Source organism: Danio rerio, chromosome 7, assembly GCF_049306965.1.
Source record: "Danio rerio strain Tuebingen ecotype United States chromosome 7, GRCz12tu, whole genome shotgun sequence".
In the NCBI taxonomy this organism is placed as follows: Eukaryota; Metazoa; Chordata; class Actinopteri; order Cypriniformes; family Danionidae; genus Danio; species Danio rerio.
The window spans coordinates 16,858,956-16,879,457 of record NC_133182.1 but is presented as its reverse complement, the minus strand read 5'-3'; the positions used below and the strand labels follow the sequence as shown (position 1 = coordinate 16,879,457).

Sequence of the window (20,502 nt, the reverse complement as noted above, 5' to 3'; positions counted from 1 at the left end):
CCTAAAGTGTAACTTACATAAAGTTGAAGTTACTATTATTAGTTTAATTATTACTCCTGGTTTGTTTTTCCTTTTTTTAAATATTTCCAAAAACGACGATTAACAGAGCAAGGTATTTTCACAGTATTTCCTATATATATATAAATATATATTTATTTATCTATCTATTATTATTAATTTTTTTTTGGAGAAAGTCTTATTTGTAACCTAATTAATCTAGTTAAACTTATAGCAACAAACCAATTATGTTCAAAAATGTATTCTAGTGAGTACTGTGAACTTAATACATTTGAGTAAATGAAGCAAGTTGAGCACAGTAAAAGCCAATAAGTTAAGTCTACTCAAACTGTTTGAGGAAACCGTTTGCGACAAACCAATTGAATTGAAAAACTAATCTATATGAGTAATGTGAACTCACTCCATTTAAGTTGAATTAATGAGATATTTATTTGACACACTACCTTTAACACTGAGTTCAAAACTCTTTTTAAATGAGTAGAATTAGCTTTTAGTCAATTTTATTTATAGTTATTACAAATAAGTTATTAAACCTATTATGTTTAGAAATGTGTTGAAAAAATAAACAGAAATCGGGGGGCTAAGTAGTAATAATTCAGGAATAGTAATAATTCAGGAGGGCTAAGTAGTTTTCTTTGTAAAAGTACTAAAACTACAATACGAGCCATGAATCTTTCCATCCTTATCAACTACAGCACCATTGTCTTTCCATTAAATCTTACTGGCCAACGACCGCAGCCCACCAACCTCCATTCCAAAATACACTAGATTTAGCTGGGTTTCATCACTGTCAAAACAAGAGCAATACCTCAACAGACCACCGTTACAACCGAACCCTCTAATAACAACAAAAAACACACGTAAAAGACCTCATTGATCAGTCTACCCTAAAAAAAAACCCTTTGAAAAGAATTCCTTTGTTCCATCCAATCAGGCCTGACAGCCGCCTTTGTAACTGAGACAAGTCCAAAGCAACCGCTGCCTCTGGATCATGTGTGATACTGCAGTCAGCGATACTCAGACCTCTAGAGTTTGTTATGCTTAGCTCTGGCTTGGCTCGAATAACATTTTCTGTCTATAATCTGGCTTTTGCTCTCTTCCAAACCTATACATTTAATGATGGTTTTGAAACTTTTTTTTTAAAGTTTCTGCCAAACTACCCCCCCTTAGACCAGATGTTTATAAAGAGGGACCGCAAGAGGAGCAAAAATAACAGTATTAAAGTGCAAGTCCATACTGTAAGCCAAGCATGCTGTGAGAAAGTGCTTGTGAACATCCAACGTATTAGTGTTTGCCTGGACAAAAAAAGCAATAGTGGTAAATGTAAATGAAATGCTCCATAACAGGGGTGCCCAAACTATTTCGTTTGAAGGGTCAATAATCAAATATCATTGAGAGCCGTGGGCTGAAGATACACATATCAAACTAAACAATCAAATTTATAACACAGTGGAGTTCAAAGCTGAATACACTAGTCAAGCAGAATCTGCCTTTGCCTTGATTCACCCACCAAAGTCTCAGCATTATCCTCTATCTGTCGTATGTACATTTTAAACAAAGTCTGATTAATTTAAAGCCTTTACATTTAAACATTTAATTTCAGATAGCTTTTTGTAGCTTAAGAATAAAATAAACAAATAAAAGGTTACATTCAATTTGAAATTACAATCTCTACATCAGGGGTGGCCAACCCTGTTCCTGGAGAGCCGCCTTCCTGCAGATTTCAGTTGCTACCCATATCAAACACACCTGAACCAATTAATTAGGACCTGAACACCACGTGATAATTACAGGCAGGTGTGTTTGATATGGGTTGCAACTGAAATCTGCAGGAAACCATTCTCAAATGGGATGGCGGACCAAATCAAAAGTTATCATCGGCCAACTTTAGCCCATGGGCCCTAGTTTGGGCATCTCTGGTCTATAATATACTGTATATCCAGGGCTTGACATTAACTTTTTGATCACCAGCCACTGTGGCTAGTAGATTTCCAACATTACTAGCCACTCGCCATTTTCACTAACCCTAATTTTGTTGTTGGGAAAGTATATTTTATATGCATAAATTTGACCTTGACATGCTTAAATTACTTGATTTAGGTTTTGTGCTTTGTCCACAAGCCTCCTCATTCATTTCACTTGTTTGTGTGTTGTGTATGAGCTTGCTCAATGAGCATGAGCAAATAAGTCATGGTTTCATAGTGTCATGTTGCAATTTGTTTCTTTTTAATTCACATGGCTTTTCAGGGCTCAATATTAAGGAGTTACCAAATTTATCCACACCAAAATAAATGATTATGTCTTTCTAAAATATGCACACTAATCTGTCATAGTTAATGGTCCCTGGTCACCAGTTAATTACACAAAAATGGGGAGTTAATCTCTTATTAAAGCAATGCTATTGTAAAAAAAATAATAATAATAATTAAGCCATATTAACAAAAATAACCGTAAGCAAAAAAAAAAGCAGGTAATACCATGTGTGATACTGAAAGGATGATCGCGCACAGGGTTAACAATAGGCCAATTAATACTCTGTTTAAAAAATAGTTAAAGCGATATATAACAATTTACAAACATATATATGTCACTTTTTAAAATCTGGAGCTCTTGAAAGCAGCAGGACTGTGGGTGCATGATCATTGTGTTTTGTACAGTCTATTTTAAAAAGAACCGATCGCACCAGTTGTGTATATAACCAATAAATAAATTTAAAAAGCACAAAACAGCAGTGTGGTCTAATTCAAAACAATATTACAATATTGCGGTGTGCACAGATAAGGGTAACTAGTAGACTTATAATTAGTGCCAATAGGTCAATGGAATTTCCCACAGCTTCTGACATGGCTTGGATTTTCCTTTTAATATGTCCAATCCTTTCCATAATTGTGGTTTCTTTAATCAGGATTATCCAGTCCATGACAAGAGGGGGTTCAGTGTGGTCCCAACCCATTTATTCATAATTAATTTTCTCCGCAGAATCAGTAGAGGTTTAAAGACATCTCAATGTTCTAGAAAAGGGTGTTTAAACAGATTTTTCACCTGTGAGGCGAGTGATCATCCTCTCATTCGCTTTTAACCTGCTTTCTTTTGCTTGCGCAAACACAATTAGTTTTGTCAGTCATGCTGCTTCCCGATTCTTAGATCACATTTGTATGAATATTGGGCTGTTATTATTGTCAAACCCTGCTTTTAAGAAAACTACAATTTGAAAATAATTTTCAACCAGCCTAAGTGTCTAGTGGGAGTGTCGGTCTAACCACAGCTGAAATCTACATGCATTAAGCGGGTTGTTAATGTCAAGTGTATATCCCATATTTTTGAGAAAACAAGTCACACCTGATTAAAAGAGTATGTTAGTATGTTTGCACAGCACTTTTGTCTATTAAGAACGTTCGAGGTTACTAAAGTAACCCTTCGTTCCCCGAGGAGGGGAACGGAAGCACTATAAGTGGATTTGATTTGTAAAATCCACGCATTGGGAGGTTCGGTTCAGAAGCTACTCGTCTGAAAGAGTATTGAACGGGCCAATTAAGAATGAATTGGCAGCGCAAGCCTGCGCAGGTGAGCGGCATAAGCAATCAACTGAGTATATAAGCTCACCTGGCGCCAGCAGACGCTATCCTTTTTAAGCTGAAGAGACTTTCAACAGCTAAGGGACAGTCATTATGGCGACGGAGTATAGTGCTTCCGTTCCCCTCCTCGGGGAACGAAGGGTTACTTTAGTAACCTCGAACGTTCCCCTTCGGGGGGAACTTCAGCACTATAAGTGGATTTGATTTGTAAAATCCACGCATTGGGAGCCCATTGAAAGCGCCATAATGACTGCACCTTACCAACACCCCCGATGAGGAGATAGTCAAGCAAGCGTGACGCACCCGCATCATGGGGGGCGCGGTCCTCCAACGTGTCCCTGGCCCTAATTTATCCTACTTCAACAGAAGTTTCACGGACTTAGATATATTTTTTGGGAAGTCGTGAGCATCTAGATAATTCTAGGAAATACGACAGTACGTTGGGAAGCGTGCAATCCCGATAGGGAGGACGCTGCGGAGGCCATCCGTTACCCGAGGGGGGATAGATGGCAGAATTTACATATGGACTAGCCCTAAAAAGGGGGAGTACGCATAGCAAAAGAGTGGTTAGCGGGGAGGGAAGACACGGGTCCGCCCAGGGGGGGGGACTTAACCGTGGCGGAATAAGCATATGGGATCGCCTAGTGGGGATCACGCATAGCAGGCACCTTTACCCAAAACGCGGGCTGACCAGCGGGCAGACCTACAACGTAGTGGGCCAGCAAGTGACTCCTCCGCTGAGTCAGTGCTGGGGGCCACGGAGGAATCTGCAGGGCTCACCTGACGGGGAACTTTACTGACAGATAAAAAGGCGCTCGTATCTCCGTGTTAGGGAAAATGGCGCAGCAAGCGTGTTTCAACACCCTACCGAATTGTTTCCTCAATCACCAAGGGTTACCTAATACCCTTGAGGAAACCGGCTCCACTCGCAGATTGTAAAACCTTGCAAATGTGTTGGGTGTCACCCAGCCCGCAGCTCTACAGAAGTCTGTTAGAGGGGCGCCGCGTACGCGCGCTCGAGAGGATGCGAAGCTCCGAGTGGAGTGCGCACGCGCTCTCGGGGGACGCGGCTCATCTCGGCTCTGATAGTGAAAGAAAGGCATCCACAATCTAGTGGGAACTTATTTCGGTACGGCACTTCCCTGCTGCCGACCGTTATAACAGACGAAGAGCTGCTCAGATGATCTAAACTCTGAGTGCGGTCCGGATAATACGCAAAACGCGAACTGGACAATAAAGAAGGGCTGGGTCTGCCTCCTCCGAGGGCAGCGCTTGCAGGCTCACTACCTCGTATTAAAACGGAGTGGTAGGAACCTTGGGCACATATCGCGGGCGGGGTCTCAGGACGTGAGAGAAGCCAGCCCAATTACAGGCACGAGTCACTGACCGAAAAATGCCTCCGGGTCCCCGACCCTCTAATCGATATCAACGCGACCAGCAGAGCTGTCTTCAGGGACAGAAAGATACTGAGTCGAGGATCGAAGGGATCTGACGCGGCTTGTGTAGCGAGGGCGAGATCCTAAGAGGGCATGAGAGGGGGCGGGATGGATTAATTCGCTTAGCGCCCCTGAGGAACCGGATGATGAGGTTATGCGTTCCCACGGTGCTGCCAGCCACCGCGTTATGAGAGCGGAGATGGCAGCCACGTAACCTTGAGTGTGGAGGGCGACAGCCTGCTCTCCAGCTTCTCTCGGCGTAAAGAAAGCACAACGCTGATCTGGCAAATTACGGGGGTCTTCTCAGCGAGAGACACACCATTCAGTGAATAGACTCCACGTCAGGGCATAGGCGCGCTCGGGGAGGGGGCTCTAGCCCGAGTGACGGTATTAGCCACCGCAATCGGAGGTTACCTAAGTCTTCCTCGCGTCTAAAATCTCTTCAAAGATCGGCGAGGGTGCCAGGTGGTGCCCTGTCCCTGAGAGAGTAGGTGCTCTCTCGAAGGGACTGCCAGGGGAGGGCTATCGCGAGGGAGAGCTCTGACATCCAGGTCCGGTTGAGCCAGAGGGGCGCAACCAGCAACCTGTTCCTCGTCCTCTTCCTGACCTTGCACAGTAACTGCGCGAACAGGCTCACTGGGGGAAACGCGTATTTGCGCGTGCACCGAGGCCAGCTGTAAGCCAGTGCATCCGTGCCGAGAGCACTCGGTCAGGGAAAGAACAACTAGCAATGAGCGATCTCGGGGGAAGCAACAGATCGATCTGGGCTTCCCCGAATCGCGCCCATATCAGCTGAACAGACTCGGGGTGGAGTCTCCATTCTCCAGGACGCAAGGCTGCCGTGAGAGCGCATCGGCTGCACGGTTGAGCTTGCCTTAATATGAATGGTGTGCAGCGATTTCAGCCGCGGATAACTCCAGAGGAGCAGACGGCGGGCGAGCTGAGACATGCGGCGAGAGCGCATACCCCCTATACGGCTGATATACGCCACCGCCGCCGTACTGTCCGTCCTGACCAGCACGTGTTGCCGCTCCAGCACCGGAAAAAAACGGTGGAGAGCGAGGAACACTGCCAACAGCTCCAGGCGATATGCCAATGCAACTGGGTACCTTTCCACAGGTCCGCAGCCGCATGCCCGCAACGCACAGCCCCCCAGCCCGTGTTGGAAGTGTCTGCTGAAACGACAACAAGACTGGACGCCTGTTCTAGAGACACCCAGGTCTGTAGGAACGAGGGGTCGCTCCAAGGGCTGAGGGCGCGGCGACACAGCGCAGTAACAGAGACTCGGTGTGCGCGCGCGTGCCATGCGCGTCTGGGGACTCGATCGTGAAGCCAGTGCTGAAGTGGTCTCATATAGAATAATCCGAGCGGCATGAAGCGGCTGCGGATGCCATATGCCCCAGGAGCCTCTGAAATAGTTTCAGTGGGACCACTATTTTACTGTCGAGCTCTCTCAGACAGTACAGCATCAGCTGAGCGCGCTCTCCGGAGAGGCGCGCTGCCATGGTGACCGAGTCCAGCTCCAGCCCGAGAGAAGAGATCCTCTGCACGGGGGCGAGTTTGCTCTTTTCTCGGTTGACCTGAAACCCCCACAGGTGGAAGTGCCAGAGCACTTTGTCTCTGTGCATAATCAACTGCTCTGAGAGAGGGCAAAAATCAGCCAGTCGTAAAGAAATTGAGTATGCAGATGCCCGCGAGCCGAAGGGGCGCTGAGGCACCCTCCGCGGGCTTGGTGAGGACCCGCGGAGACAGAGAGAGCCCGAAGGGGAGGGCTTTGTATTGCCAAGCTCGACCTTCAAACGCAAACCGCAGAAACTGTCGGTGGCGAGGAAGAGTGGAGACATGGAAATACGCGTCCATCAGGTCTAATGCTGCAGACCAACCCAGAGGACGAACGCACCGGAGGATGCGCTTCTGCGTGAGCATTCTGAACGGCAGCTTGTGCAGGCAGCGGTTCAAAACGCGCAGATCTAGGATTGGCCGTGACCCACCGCTCTTTTGGGCACGATGAAGCGTGGGCTGTAAAACCCACTCTCCATCTCGGCTGGAGGGAGCGGCTCGATTGCATCCTTCGCCAGGAGGACAGCAATCTCCTCTCGCAAGACAGGGGCGGACAGGGGGCTGACCCTGGTGAATACACACCCGTGACTTGGGGGGCCGTTTCGCGAACTGAATTGCATAGCCGAGTCTGATTGTGCGTATGAGCCACCGCGAAGAGCTGGCCCGCGCTAACCAGGCAGGCAGAGCTCTCGCTAATGGACTCATCGCTACAATCGCTGACGTACCAGCAGTGGGGCAGCGCGGAGTGGGTGTGCTGATCCGGGAAGCTCGCGGGTCCCACGGAAAAGCTGGAGGTGAGATATTTGCTCTCACTCCAAACCCGAGCTCCGGAGGGGAGGCTCGAGGGGTGGGAGAAAGGAGACCGTCCTCCCAGCGCTCGTGAGCCACTGGCGAAACGCACCGAATCTGCAAGCTAGAAAGCATAGCGTCCCAGACTGGCAGATTTCGGGCTGTCACATCTGGGGAAGTGAAAAGTGCCCTTTCATAATGTTTTCATGGCAGTAAAAAGTGCCGTTGGAAATGGGGCCCCGCCCTCCAGCGGGGAAAGAGCAAGTTCCCTCTTCTCCAGATGGCCTGTCCCAGGGGCGCTTCGCGGTCCGTTGCCGGACTTAGCGGCGTTCTGGGCAGGGGGGCTGCCTGCTTCCGAGGTGCCCGACGCGCTCGCTTCGCCTGAGGCGTGTGCGGGGGCGGAGCAGCTCTCGTAGGCGGGCGCCTTCGGCGAGGAGCAGGTATGAATGGCACGGCGGGCGGAGCGGGCTACGGACCGCCGATAAGACATCACCCACCAACTGCTCTCTCACCGCCTTGAATTCCTGGGTGAATTCACAGACAGTGTCGCCGAACCTGGCTGGGGATATGGGGAAGTCAAGAAAGCGGACTTTGTCGACTTTGCGCATATCAGCCAGGGGTGGCGCTCCTGGACCACTAATGTGGACATCGTCCTCCCCAACGCACACGCAGCGGACTCAGTAGTCCGAAGAGCTAAGTCGGCGGCGGTGCGAAGCTCGTAAGCCTGGGTTGGACCCACCCTCGTGCAGCTCGGCCAGCGCCTGCGCTTGGTAGCGCTAGTAGGTGGCTATCGCATGCAAGGCGGAAGCAGCCTGGCCCGCAGCTATGTAAGCTCTAGCTCCGAGGGAGGTAGATAACTTACAGGCTTTGGATGGGAGACGAGGCGGATCCCGCCAAGAAGAGGCGCCGCGCGGATTTACCGCCATCGCGCACTCAACCTGAGGAATCGCCACATACCCCCTGGCTGTTTCACCGTCAAGAGTGGTTAGGGTGGAGGAACACGCAGCACGAGCAGAAAAAAGTGCTTTACAAGACCGCGTGAGCCTACTGTGCACCTCCGGGAAGAAGGGAACGCCCCTCTAGTCGGTCCGGCCGCGGAGCTGGGGGATAAACCATCTCCAACCCACGGCCGAAGCAGCCCGGGAAAGCACGGCTAACATGTCCGTTTCAGGATCCGTAGTGACAGCGCTCACCAGCCCGAAGGGGGCGAGCGGGTCTGGATCATCATCGGACAATGAAAGCCCACCCTCCGATGCCGCGGTGGACATCTGGTCTCCGGTGTCATCGGGCGTAAGGGCTACCATCTGTTAGACGGATCGCTTCCCCCGCCCGAAGCTTGGATGGAGCGCTTAGAGGAGCGGGAGGTCCGCGGGCCCGTGGGCGACGGATTATCTCTCGCTGAAACCCTCAGATCTGCCCGAGTGCCCGCTGCAGAGCAGGGGACAACTGGGGTGGTTCACCCTTTTGCAAAGGCTAACCGCGATCTTGCGCAACAGTCATGGCATCGCAATGACGACATGAACTGCCCGCGAGCAGCGCATTAACATGCTGGACCCCCAGACATGTAACGCAGTGCCCGCGCCCATCATCCGAGGACAGGAAACCACCGCATCCAGAAACGCACAGTCGGAGCGCCGTCCTGATAAGGACGTGCTGCACGACTGTGTTGCTCTTTCTGTGAAGTTTGCAACTTTATACGCACCGCTCTGGAGGACCGGACCCAAAGAACGCCAGGCAAGGGAGAAACCCAGCTCGACCGTCTGCCACTGCGTGTACACACTCTGGACCGGGAGAATGCTCTCGTTCGCTCAGAATCGCTGGTCACAGCAGGAGGAACCCTCATCGACTCGATCAGAAAGTCTCTGAAGCGAAAAGGATAGCGTCTGCTGGCGCCAGGTGAGCTTATATACTCAGTTGATTGCTTATGCCGCTCACCTGCGCAGGCTTGCGCTGCCAATTCATTCTTAATTGGCCCGTTCAATACTCTTTCAGACGAGTAGCTTCTGAACCGAACCTCCCAATGCGTGGATTTTACAAATCAAATCCACTTATAGTGCTGAAGTTCCCCCCGAAGGGGAACTTGTGATTTGGGTGCTAATGTATAAAGTCTGATTTGTGATTGAAGGATTCTTATGAGCCTGTTCTTTTGGTGAATCAGAACAATTGAATAAGAGTGGTTACTAAATGAATCTTACTGAATGAATGAGTCTCACTTACTAAACCCCAAGTCATTCTCTGTATTTAAATATATAAGTTATGCAAAGGTACATTTTGCATACATTATCCATAATGCAAATTAAATTTCATTTACATTTTTTTTACCCATTTGTCCACAAGATGGTTTTATCATTTAAAATACTGTATAACATTTAGTTTGATCACTGTTTTTAAAATAGGCTTTATTACAGTGAGTATGCATCAAAATAAGCTGTTAAATATTTATATCTGTTTATTTATTTTATTTATTTATATGCCGAAAAATGATTCAACTAGCATTGTTTAGCATTAGCATTGTCACTCAACACTGTTTGCATTATATAAGTTACTCTAAAATATAAATCGGGCTAAACATTAGAACTTGTGTTGTTCTAAATAGCATGCTTTTCAGTAACACTTAATTTTGATGGTCCATTTGAGTAGCAGTAGACTGTCTGCTTAATATCTGCTGATACTGCTCCTTCAACAGACATTTAACTGACTATGAGAAACTTTGTAGGTGCATGTCAACTTACACCAACCCCAACCCTACTTATAATCTAATGAGAATTAGTTGGCATGTAGATGCAATGTAACTTAAATTCAACAAATGGACCGTCAAAATAAAGTGTGACAGAGTGTGACCTGCTTTTCTTTCTTTTGTAGTCAATTTAAAAAAGATGACATTTGGAAGCATGTTGAAAACTATTGGTTTTCAACAATTTTCGAAATATGTTTCATTCTGCATTACAAAATAAAGAATAAAATCTATTTTGAAGAATGTTTAAAACCAATAGTACTGGATCCCATCTATGTTCACTGTAATATACTGTATAGTGGGAACCAAAAATGTTTAGTTTGCAACAGTCTTCAAAATTTTCTGTTTTTTGTCTATGAGAAGAAAGTGAGTTGGAAGAATTTAGAATGACAGAGTGAGAAATGATGACAGTTTTTTAATATTTATATAAATATATCAGTTATGCTGAAAAATGATTCAACTACTTTAATAAAGCCTTTATGTATTTAAAATAAAATGTGTACATTCAATTGGATGCAAACACCAAAACTAGCCCAAAACCAGCTTAAATTTGCATGCTTTGCTCAATCAGCATTGTTTGTGTTATATAAGTTACTCTAAAATATAAGTCAGGGTAAAAATGTTTCTTATGATACAAAAAAAAATTTGATTTATATTTCAGAAATACAGTCAAAACTTTCATTTCCGCCATAATAATAATTAAAAGTCCTTACCATCTGAGAACGACTCTTAGGGCATCCATTAATATCCTCAATCTTCTCATTTGCTGTGGTAAAGAAAAGAAAAAAATTAATTCTCCACAAAAAAGAAAATGTCCTTAGTAGTAAGCCTCAAGTGCAGTATGTCCTTTGTGAGTCTCTTTGCCGGACAGATTTTGACCCCTAATGTGGAAACTAGATCCAGTTTGAGCAACTGTGTGGCAGGGCCTGCTGGGATGCACTGCTCTGGGGCTTTCCTAAGGGTGTCTACTCTCCACCCTGCGTCCCGACAGGGATGGGACACAAACCCCTCACCCCACGGCAGCTGAAACAGGGCCGTTCAGCAGCCACAGCTGACGACTGCACACATGGCTACAATGACAGCTCCTCACTTTACCTCCTGCGCTGTGGGAAAAATGTGTCAGGAATGTGGAAGACGTCAGGTGAGTAAGCAAGAAAGGCAGACGGACTGTCTCAATGGAGGGAGAACCATTCGGGTGGCTGTCTTTCGAATAATTCATGATTTGATCTTCATCTTATCAACATCAATCTTTTCTGTACATGGTTACCAAAATACTAACTGTAGAGGAATAGTTAATCTAAAAATTTAATACTGTCCTTTAGAACTTGTGCCATTCTAAATTTACATGCAGTTCTTTTATTTGTAGAAAAAAAAGATATTTTGGAGAATGTTGAAAACCAATAGTCTTGGTTCCCATTGATGTTCACTGTGAATACGGTGAACGTTAGTGGAAACCAAGACTATTGGTTTTCAACATTCGGCAAAATATCTTTTTATTCTTTATTACAAAAGAAAGAATGAAATATATTTAGAAGAATGTTGAAAATTCAAAAGTAGAAGTTAGCGAGAACCAAAAATGTTTAGTTAGCAACAATCTTCAAAAATATCTTGTTTTGGTTCCTCAGAAGAAAGTGAGTTGGAAAAGTTTGGAATGACATGAGTGAGTAAATGATGACAATTTTAATGTTGGTTCCCATACACTTTGACTTTTAGAATGTTAGTCCAATGGAACTAAATGGGAATTAAAGCTGCTTAGATACCGAAAATGTGTGTTTGTGTGTGTGCGTGTGCATTTCGAATAACATGAGGGTGAGTAAATGATGGCAGAATTGTATAGTTTGCACAAAAGTTTTGGTTCTTACTAGGCAGGTATTTTTACAGTATTATTTGAAGTCAGTAGGAGCCAAAAATGTTTAGTTAGCAAAACTCTTCAAAATATCTTGTTTTGGTCCCTCAGAAGAAAATGAGTTGAAAAAGTTTGGAAAGAGTAAATGATGACAATTTAAATTTTGGTTCCTATATACTTTGACATTTAATGTTTGTCCAATGTAAGTCAATGGGAGCCAAAGCTGCTTAGATACCAGAATTGTATGTGTGCGAGTGCATTTAGAATGTCATAAGGATGAATAAATGATTGCAGAATTGTATAATTTGCTCAAAAGTTTTGGCTGCTACTAGGTTGGTATATTTACAGTTTTGTTGGAAGCCAATGGGAACCAAAGCTGCCTAAATTCCAAAATAGTGTGCTTGTGCATGCATTCTGAATGACATGAGGGTGGAAAAATGGCAGAATTGTATATTTATAATATATATATTAGTAGTGGTTCTTACTAGATTAGTACATTTACAGTTTTGTTGGAAGTCAATGGGAACCAAAACGGTTTAGTTACCAGCATTTGTTGAAAATGTGTTGTGTTTGATCTTCAGAAGAAAGCAAATCAGACAAGTGTGGAATGGAATTAGAATGATCAAATGATGGTGATTTTAATCTTGGGAAAAACAGTTTAAGTTTTGGTTCCTATATTGAGTTTTTATTTTTATTTTATTAATATAATAAAAGTCAATTGTCAGCAAAACTGCTTATTAACCAATATCCTTCAAAATGTCTTTGTGTATGTCTGTCTGTTTTGAACGATATGAGGGTGAGTTGATTAGAACAGAATTTTAATTTTATATAAACTTTTACATTACATTTTTTTTATTTCAGATTTTTTAAATTGTCTAATAAATTATATATATATATATATATATATATATATATATATATATATATATATATATATATATATATATATATATATATATATATATATATATATATATATATCAATGCGGCATCTGTAGTTGCATTATTGAGTTTGGAATGAATTTATATCCCTAATTTTTTCAGACATTTTAAGCGGTGAGTTGATTAGAACAGAATTTTAATTTTATATAAACTTTTACATTACATTTTTTTTATTTCAGATTTTTTAAATTGTCTAATAAATTATATATATATATATATATATATATATATATATATATATATATATATATATATATATATATATATATATATATATATCAATGCGGCATCTGTAGTTGCATTATTGAGTTTGGAATGAATTTATATCCCTAATTTTTTCAGACATTTTAAGTGTTCAAACACTTAAGGGAGACTCTGCAAGTTAGAAAGGATATCTAAAGAACAGCTTTACTGTTATGAATGCAAACATTTTCAAGATTTTTGGTCATCAGCCATCAGCTAGCATTAAAACAGAAATGAGTATGTGAAGTATGTCATTGCATGCAGCATTTGTGTCTGTCGGACAGGGCAGGTCGTGTTTCAGTTTCAATTGGCCAGTGTGTGATTCCCTGGAGATATAAAAACACAAGAGGACAAAGTGGGATGACCACAATATGTGTCATATAACACCACTTTGCCCTAGAACACTGTACTGTCTGCTGTTAAGTAGCCAAAAGCTTTCCGGCTCTTACAACACATTTTAAGAGGACAGAGGTAAAGAAAAAGAAAAAAATATAGAATTTTATGTCCAAGAGTTACTGACAGGGATCGCTTTTCTTACTAAGTACTTGTAAGAACAACAACAACAACAACAACAACAACAACAACAACAATAATAATAATAATACATAAAAAAACGCACACCACATTGATGTAATATTAGCCTACATCATATTTTAATCAAAATAATCTTACTATTAACACTTATAAATAAAATCAAATACTGTTTATTGGAAATATAATTTATTGTTTAAAACAGAAAACTGAAATGAAACTGAAATGCATATCTACAACAGCTTAATAAATTATAAATAATTTCAATCTTATAAATGAAACCTATAAATCTTGAGGACAGCTTATATATTACATATGTAATGTATTTTTAATAATTTAATTGTAATATTAATTCAATATTATTTTGTCAAAATAAATAAATAATGTCTATATTAAATGTTTTAAATATAGAGTAATATTATAGCCTAAAGGATTGCATTTTCAAACATGCATTTCCAGTATAATGTATTTTATTAAGTATATTGAAGTATACATTCTTAATATATACTTAAACAGACTTAATGTTTAAGTTTTACGTAATATATATGAGACATTCTACCAGAAACGTACATTTTAACTTATTTAAAAAAAAACAAAAAACAAGCATGAAATCATGAGATCCTTGATCACATCTTCCGCGTCATAGCCTTAAACGTGTATTGCACATATTTTATGTTAAATTTAATGCAAATGTGACAGGACAGACAGCAACATGGGGACAACTGTAAATTTATTTGCATTATACTGTATATCAGTAGTATTTAGCCTATTTGTAGAATTTGTTCATAATTTCATGTTTTTAATCAAGTGATGTGAATAACTTAACTTTGCTATTTCTGAAGTATTGTTTTTTCTAAATAACAGTTTTTAGCATGACAAAACTATTAAAGCTGTAGATTCAGTTTGGGTTGAGGACAAGGACAATGACAGGGTTTGCACAGTTGTGTTTTTAATAAAGAACAAATATCTGAGAACCAAATAAATGATTCCATTACAGAACAGCTCACAGAAATCAATCATCAGTACATTTTAGACATGTTTTGGGATGAAAATGTTTATTTCAGGGATAATGTACGTTTTAGAGTGTCCCATACTTAATACAAAATACATAACTTCATATGTATGTTATGTAGGCTATAATATGTAACTCTATAATTAAAACCTTTAATATAGACATTATGTATGTAACGCCGGCTATGTGCAGTAAATCGTTCATTAACTTGTGTGAAGAGAGAGTGAATCGCTCACCGATAACCTGGATGATCTCCGCCAGCAGCACGCCATCGCTCACATCCTGCTGCAGGTCTTTAATCAGACGCTTGTGTCCCGATTTGGCCAAGTAGTGATTCGCCCAGTCCGTGTAGATCTGTCAACGTGAGAGAGAAATAGAAAGTATCTTATATATTCATCCATCCATCAGGAAAAGTTTCAAACAAGTTGCATCCGCGACGCGCACTTTACGTAAGCACGTCTCTGGAGCCACGCCGGCTCCGCGCTCTATTCAAATCAACCCCATTGTGCCTTTATTCTGGTTATTCAGCACTAATAATGCTCAGATTCTCCCGTCTGACATCACAGAAAAGCCCCTTCAGTGGGGCAGGGGGAGGAGGGAGACCCCGGGGAGCTTAAATTAAACCTCTGAATGGGTCTGAAAGGAGTCATGTGTTGTTTGCTGTTTGGAGCGGCTCCGTCCAAAACAATCCCGCGTCACGTTAAGAGGCGGCAAAATGCTGTACAACAACCACTGAATGAAATACTTTTTTAGGTTGTAAACAGGGAGAAACTTTGAAAATTAACGTAATGTAAGCATTACTTTGAAACAAAAACATTACATTTGTTATTTTAAAAGCACATTTCCGCCTTAAAAAGGCATGGCGACTTCAGGATTTTGACATTATCCTCCTCCATCAGTCATGTCTGATTATTTTTCCTCAAATAGGGGGACAAAATCCCAAATGTGAGTTTATATCTCTATTTTGACTTAATTTTATCCCACAGAGTTGTGAGCTGATAACTATTTTGAGGGGGGAATGTCAGAAATGTGAGATGTTAATATATTTTCTCTCAGTTATCTCATCTTTTTCCCATCAAAAGCTTCAAGTTCTGATATTTTTTTTACTCAAAATACTGTGTTTAGCTCACAATCATAAGGGAAAAGTCTGAACTGAGAGCTTTTTAACGCATCTGACTTTTTTTCTCTCAGATCTATGAGCTAAAAATATGTGAAGAAAAAAAAGTCAAGATCTTATAGTTTATCTCACTATTCTAAGCTTTTCCCAGATTTTGGTTCAATTTAAAGTGTGTTTATAAACGTTTCAGAAATTAGTTGACATTACATTTGTTTTAAAGATCTCTTGCTTTTCTCTAATTTTAGCTTTCTTGCTTTTTCAAAAGAAAAGTCTAAATTGTGAGGTGTCAATTTTTATTAATTTTTTTACTCAACGGCGTAAACCATTTATACATTTATTACTTGAATTACATGAATCCCTTCCAGTTATTATCACCAGTAACAGTCCAAGCCTTTTTACGTAACAGTTAAAGATATTTGTTGTAATATTATTTTAATGTTTGTAGTTATTTTCAAATAGCAGCCAACAAATGAATAATAAGCTGCTTTTGTGTTGCAGGTTTATTTTACCAATTTAATACCACAGTGTTTTCCACCTGGACTCCACAGTTTTACATAAAAATAGCATCCCATAAACATCACAGTTTACTTAAAGTCTGGAGAGTTGCAGGCTTTACATAAACAATCAAAGGCCAGGCAGTGGTCAAACACCTTCCCACACGGGGGGCTGGAGAGCTTGTGTGGTGTTTCATGAGTAAATAAAGACCAATGGTATTACTGCAGTGTTACTCATGTGAGGAATCAGCTTAGATGGGAAATAACAGGTGCGCCACGAGTCCATGCACCATCAAAATAAACACACACTCTCCCTCAAACGGCTCTCGCTAGAGTCACTTAGACTTAAAACAACTCGCAAAGCCCCTATAATTACTGACAACCAAAGCTAGTGGAGAAATACGAATCCAACTCAGGCTTTGAAGTTTTGCGGGCAAAATGAGTCAAATGTAATTGAAGGTGAGGTGAAGACAAGGAAGTGAAGGTAAGGGTAAACATGACTTCAAGATGTAATGCTGAGGAAATTACAGATGACACTCGTCTGTCAAACTGAACCGGGTCACCACCATATAACCCCTACATCATCTTTTCATGGCAAGAGAAATGAGGTTATATTTACTATAAGGTAATTATTCCTTTGTGGTGTAGACTGCATTAGTGCCTGACCCATACCAACCAACACTTCCATTTTTTCCCCAGGAGTCTCCCATATTTCAGTATCCCATATTGGCTCTCTCCATTTTGTTTTGTTTCTTGGGAAACTCTCATAATTTGTAAGGCCCAATCTAGTTATTAAAATCAGTTTTTGACCATTATTAAGTTCCCAGATCTTTCATGAAGCTCATTACCTCACACAATTAACAAAATATTAAAATCTTGAAGCATTTTTACCTCATTCTGGCAACATTACAGTCCAGTTGCACTGTTTATTTCTGCACAGGTTTTAGACATGGGATTTGAATGGTGGCAACCAAAAGACAAATGTTATTTTTGACATGCAAATTTTGTAATGACAATTTCAGCAGTGATGGTTCTGAATCTATTTTCCACTTAAAGAACTATAATATGTTAAAGAATTATTATTAATAAACCAACCAGTTATGAAATCACAACAATATAACCTTTTTAAAGCCAAGAAGTGTAAGAAAATCAGGTAAAAGTACAAATGTACAAGACTGTGTACTTTAACATAGCTAGCGTCAATAAAAGAAAGAAAGAAGTGCAATCTCATGGACTAGTGTAAAATTACAAATAACCAGGGCTCTCAGGTCTCATTAAGGCCTATTCACCGTGAGATAAACACATTTCAGCTCATTCACACATCACATCTTTTATTTCCAACAACGAGTTGTAATGGATAACTTGAGTCGGTATATACAATTAAAGTACAAAACGCACATATGGAAAGAGCTGGAGTTACCGATCTGATGTTGGAATTTAATGTGGCTGCTATCAGGTAAATTGTCGCTCAGTGCAACAGTCTACCAGACATGGCAGAATAAAAGCAATAAAATGTAACCCACTGGTGTTAGAACAGATATAGGACAACATAAAAAAGGATAAGCCTACTGAATTAATAATGTATGTTAACATAAACAGGGCAACTTAATAGTGAAATAAATCATCTTGAATAAATCCCCCATTTAACAGTCATGGAGAGTAACTTTCAGTGAAATTTTGGCTTTAATTGTTTATTTATTTTATTATTATTATTAGTATTATTATTATTATATAAGACTATAGTATGCAATTTGGTAATAAATATTGTTAAATATGATCTTTAGTCTGCGCCAATAGCCTAGTGGTTACGCCCTATTCACACCAACGGAAGCGTCAGCAAATCAGATCGCTGTATGCAAATACACCAACTCAGACAGTGGCCTATTGCTGACTGGATTTCATTGGCTGACGCTTTTATGACGATTGCTTCAGCCCCAACTTCAGACACGCCTTCAGTCAAGCGTTGACGCTGAAGCCCCGTGTGAATAGGGCGTTAGTGCGTCGACACATAGCACTGAGGAGCTCGCAGCGACCCGAGTTCGATTCCCGTCTCGAGGTCCTTTGCTGATCCTTCCCCTATTTTTGCTCCCCACACTTTCCTGTCACTATATCGCCACTGTCTTATCAATAAAGGTGAAAACCCCTAAAAAATTATTATTTTAAAAAATATGATCTTTAAATGACAGCTAGCTAGATTATTGAAGAGAAGTTGATTCTTTACCATTTTATATCCTGTAATTATGTAATTATAAGCTATTAACTTTATATCAACCTTTGGTGACTGTTTTATAGATTGTGGCCTAGTAAGTACACATAAATGGTTATTGCAAACACATTAAAAATTATAGTTTTATTTTGTGTAATCATGCCGTTTTTCCCACCGTTTCTCTACTAACCATGATGCTGCCATTTCAGGTGTGTTTTTATTGTGGTGGTAAAAAAATAGTTTAGTCATGTGAATCAACAATGCAGAAATGGCTGCTGATGACTATATAAATACAAAAAGTTTGGTGTCTTATGTCACAACATCAGTGATGCCTATAGTGAGGATTCACCCTGACCAATTGATGATCAGCAGTGTGTATATGTGTCTTTAGACAACCAGCTACAAGAGAAAAATCAAACTAGTGAGTGTTTTAAATCAGATGATCAGATGTGCTCCAACATTAGAAACATTCAAATCAAGACTTAAAACACAATCTGTTGAGCTGTGCCTTTACTGAATGAGCACGAAAAATCACACTATTATGTCTTTTATTTTTCTTTTCTGTTTTTCATTCTTTTATAACCTGTTTTAACTCATTTTAATCAGTTTTTAATCACTTTTATTATTCTTTTTCTTATACTTTTCTCTTTTATACCTGTTTATGTAAAGCACTTTGAATTGCCTCTGTTTATGAAATCTGCTATATAAAAAAACTTGCCTTATCTAGCTTAAATAACAGTATACAGTGTTGTGAAAATTATTGAGTTCAGTAAAATGGTACCAAATGGTAGGGTTGCATGATATTGGGGAAAATATGATATTGCAATGTTTTGTATTTCTGCGATTTATATTTTGCGATAAGATCATTTTATTTGAAAAGAATTCAGAATTTAAAATTGATTGAAATTATTAAGCAAGTGTATCTGCATAAAATTATAAAAAATATATATAAAATAAATTTAAAGCACAGATGAAATCAATAAAACAAAGATTAAAAATAAATAAACAGAGCTTTATGGTGGAGTCTAACAGTATTGAGGTACAGAAATCCAACAATACATTGTAAAATAACGCTACAGTCTTTGTTGTATAAACACAATTAATCTTTGTTAAAGTGGCAACGTGTATGATTTCTTTTGTCTAAATGGTTTAAATTCACTTGAAATTGCTTAACATCACATGATGTGACAATTGAAGATTCACTCTTTGCAATATCGATGCTGAAACAATAGATTGTGCAGCCCAACCAAACCATACTGCAATTTTAAAAACGTCCATTTTTTTTGCTAACATTTGAGCTCTGTTGTGAGCATACTTAACACCGCTGACTGGTTATTGTGTTCACATGCTCAACAGAAATGACTATGATTGGCCGTAAAGGTCAAAATATTAGTTCTGGTAATCAGTATCATGACAAAACTACGAATATTAGATGTCTACTATGTACCAACAGCTTTTGCCAAATGTAATATGCAGTAGTTGTCAATAAAAACAAATTGTAGCATAAATTCAAATCTAAAAGAAAATACTGACATCAACTTCACTTTCTAAAACAGCAGTTGGGTCTGGAAATAGTACTAAAATACAATCTAAATTGAAATGTTGTAGGCTTAAAAAAAAAAATAATGGATACAATAATGGTGTCACAATCACCAGCAATCTATTCATGCAGATAGCTGGAGAACTACAAATCTGCCATTATATGGACTACATATCCAGTCATGCACCGCTCACACACACCTGTTTCGGATTCTGCTGATTACAAATACACACACAGCTCTAGGATTGATAAGAACTGATTGCAAGGACTATTTATACAGCGCACACACACAGACACATCAGGACTGAGTCTTTTTTAACTGTCTGTGAACATTATGACGCGTTTTCCCTGCCGGTTTTGACCCTTGCTTTGTTTTTGTTTTTTGTTTACTGTTTATTCCTGTATGCTGCCTGCCTTTGACCATCCACCTGTTTATTGACCACGACTTTAGATTGTCTG

The 20,502-nt window shown here is 40.6% G+C and overlaps 1 protein-coding gene across 18 annotated transcripts in view; it reads right to left on the bottom strand.

The window, feature by feature from the left end:
• The window catches only part of nav2a (neuron navigator 2a), a 386,862-nt gene that overhangs the window by 124,204 nt on the left and 242,156 nt on the right, over positions 1-20,502 (bottom strand). For all 18 annotated transcript variants that reach the window (XM_068222552.2, XM_073908175.1, XM_073908169.1 and 15 more), the window contains 2 exons: positions 14,923-15,040; positions 10,826-10,878 (listed from right to left, as the gene is read on the bottom strand). In XM_068222552.2, coding sequence (XP_068078653.2) covers positions 10,826-10,878; positions 14,923-15,040 — 171 coding nt within the window. The remainder of the gene's footprint in view (positions 1-10,825; positions 10,879-14,922; positions 15,041-20,502) is intronic.